This window comes from Carassius auratus, chromosome 21 (genome assembly GCF_003368295.1).
Source record: "Carassius auratus strain Wakin chromosome 21, ASM336829v1, whole genome shotgun sequence".
Classification (NCBI taxonomy): Eukaryota; Metazoa; Chordata; class Actinopteri; order Cypriniformes; family Cyprinidae; genus Carassius; species Carassius auratus.
The window spans coordinates 14,910,764-14,913,411 of NC_039263.1; the positions used below are offsets into that span (position 1 = coordinate 14,910,764).

A 2,648-nucleotide genomic window follows, 5' to 3' on the forward strand; every position below is an offset into this window, starting at 1 on the left:
TATTAGATATTATCTAAAGATTCAATGATCATGTGATCTGAAACCCCTAGACAGCCATCCACATACACAAGCCATACACAAAACTCTATATAAACAGCACAAATACACTGTAAGGTAAGAGTCGTCATCCATCTGTTATTGTTTGAACTATCAGGATCACTGTTTGCAGGTATCTTCACTTTACAGATGGACTGGAAAGCTTCCAGCACCTAGAAGCAATGGAGATTGAATTCTAAGAAAAAGACACATTAATATAAAATATATATATACACACACAGTGTATATATATATATATATATATATATATATATATATATATATATATATATATATATATATATGACAAAACTCTAATGTACCAATTTTGTTTTTACAGCGTATTGAAAATTTTAAGATGAAAAACTCATCCGTCATGTCAACAATTGTATTGGAAGCTTTTTACAGAATGGAGGACCTTAAATACCTTTACTTTGTGATCTTTCTTATGTTATACATGCTTATACTCTTTGCTAACGCCATTGTGATTTTTGGCATAATTATCAACAAAATGCTTCATAATCCTATGAATTACTTTCTATGTAACTTGGCTGTAAATGGCATCTACGGTGGCACAGCTTTGCTTCCCCCCTTGCTGGGTACTTTAATGTCTCCTTCTTATGAGGTATCTTTGGCATGTTGTAAGGCTCAGGTCTACTTTCTGCACACATATGCTATCATAGAGTTCACCATCCTGTCTGTGATGTGCTACGATCGGTATGTGGCCATATGCTACCCGCTGCAGTATCACAGTATTATGACAATCACAAAAGTGTATAAACTGATTGCCTTCTCATGGGGGTATCCTTTAGTGACATTCATTATGTTTTTTAGTATGACCCTGCGCTTAACAATCTGTCAAAACCGCCTGGGGAGGGTTTACTGCCTCAACTTTTATCTGGTCAAAATGTCTTGTGGGAACACATATATTGAGAGCATTTTAGGATTGTTTTTTGTTGTTGTATACTCTTTTCCTCAGCTTGCAATGACTTTCTATTCATATGGACATATTCTGAAAATATGCTTTACTGCCACTAAGGAGTCTAAAATAAAAGCACTGAAGACCTGCAGTCCACACTTATTTGCAATAATGAACTACAGTGTGGGATGTTTTTTTGAAATTTTACAAAGTCGCTTTGACACAAGTTATCTTTCCTTTGAAACACAAATGTTTATGTCTCTTTATTTCTTGATATTTCCTCCGATTCTAAATCCAGTCATCTATGGGCTGAGTGTTCAGGCTCTGAGAGCCAATATGTTTCGACTTTGTGGCTTTGGGAATAAATTACTGCCTTTAAAGTAGGATCTTTGTTATTTTCTAGGTGAAAAAAGAATGTCAATGTTTTCAAATATTTATTTGTGTCAATAAATAGCTGGCTTTCCTAACAATAATATCTCAATTATGTTGAGGTCTCCATGCAAGATGATTTGTTGCCTTTAGAAATCACACAAAGCTTTGAACAAAACTAAGCAATTAAATATCATCTTACTTATTTTTTTACTCCCCTAGAATGAGCTCCATATTCATCTTAATCCAGTGATAGGCAAGTGACTCTGAAAATAATCAAATGACTGATTACTCATTACTCCTTTTAAAAGTAATCAAGTTAATGTTCTGATTACTCAAAAGTAATTAGTTTTATTACTAGTTACATAACTTTTTTCTCCATTAAATGTATGAAATCCCAGCCTACATGCTCTTGATAAATATTTATTAAAGCATCAACATTCACAGAACACTGTTACTTTAACCAAAGCAAGCAGCTGCTGCCTGCATGGTTTGGCATGGCAGAATTTCAGCAAGTGCTGCATTTGTAAACTCTAAAAGACATCGTTCATCGCAATCTCACAAATCTCTGTTATAACCAGGGGCACCTTAGGATATCCAGAGGCCCCTGGGCTATAGCATTATGGTAGCCACCCCCCGCCCCCTCTAGATTTTATCTTTCAGTTTACAAAAAAAAAAAAAAAAAACATTATTCATCATCAGTAGATTGAAACAGAAGTTGGCACATATTGGAGCTATTTGGTGATTGCTAACTGGGATTTTATTTTAAAACATGCCGTGCTCATGTTTGATTAATTAAATCATAGCAATTTAAAGTATAATGATTACATTTAAGCAATAAGGTTACTATTTTTCCATCCCCGGATTTAAAAATGAGACTTTGAACCTCTGATGGGACACAGTGACTGAACCTAAAACCTTCAGCTGACACACAGATTATATACACACATTTGTAAATGACTGAAGTCGCACTGTATTAAAATATGATGTCCAGTGCAGTTCTTTTCACACAGCATCGTTGTCTTACTTGTTAAGCTGCACGTTACAGAGCATGGGCCGTGAGCGCCATTTGTCAGAATTACAGTCCCGAGCACGTTTCCCCCTCCCGAAACAAAGTTAATTGTTGTGAAGTTAATTTAATAAAGTCAGTTTTTTTTCCGTTAAATTTAAGTTTTAGTTTTTTTAAGTAATGGCCAAGAGGCCATCGGCAGACAGTGAGCTGATCATAGCCTATGTTTGATCAATTGAGAAGGGTCTGGCTGCAGACTTGCACTTGCACTCTCAGACTTGCATTCTCAGACTTGCACTCCCAGACACTTGTGCT

At 35.5% G+C, this 2,648-nt stretch overlaps 1 protein-coding gene across 1 annotated transcript; it reads left to right on the forward strand.

Moving 5' to 3' along the window:
• Window positions 1-394: 394 nt before the first annotated feature.
• LOC113038106 (olfactory receptor 142-like) lies at window positions 395-1,339 on the forward strand. Its single transcript, XM_026195308.1, has one exon. The coding sequence runs from the start codon at window positions 395-397 to the stop codon at window positions 1,337-1,339; it is 945 nt and encodes a 314-aa protein (XP_026051093.1).
• Window positions 1,340-2,648: the final 1,309 nt, after the last annotated feature.

What these genes read in the sequence shown, in the direction of transcription:
- LOC113038106 (XM_026195308.1), top strand. Translation starts at nt 395, where the DNA reads ATGAAAAACTCATCCGTCATGTCAACAATTGTATTGGAAGCTTTTTAC.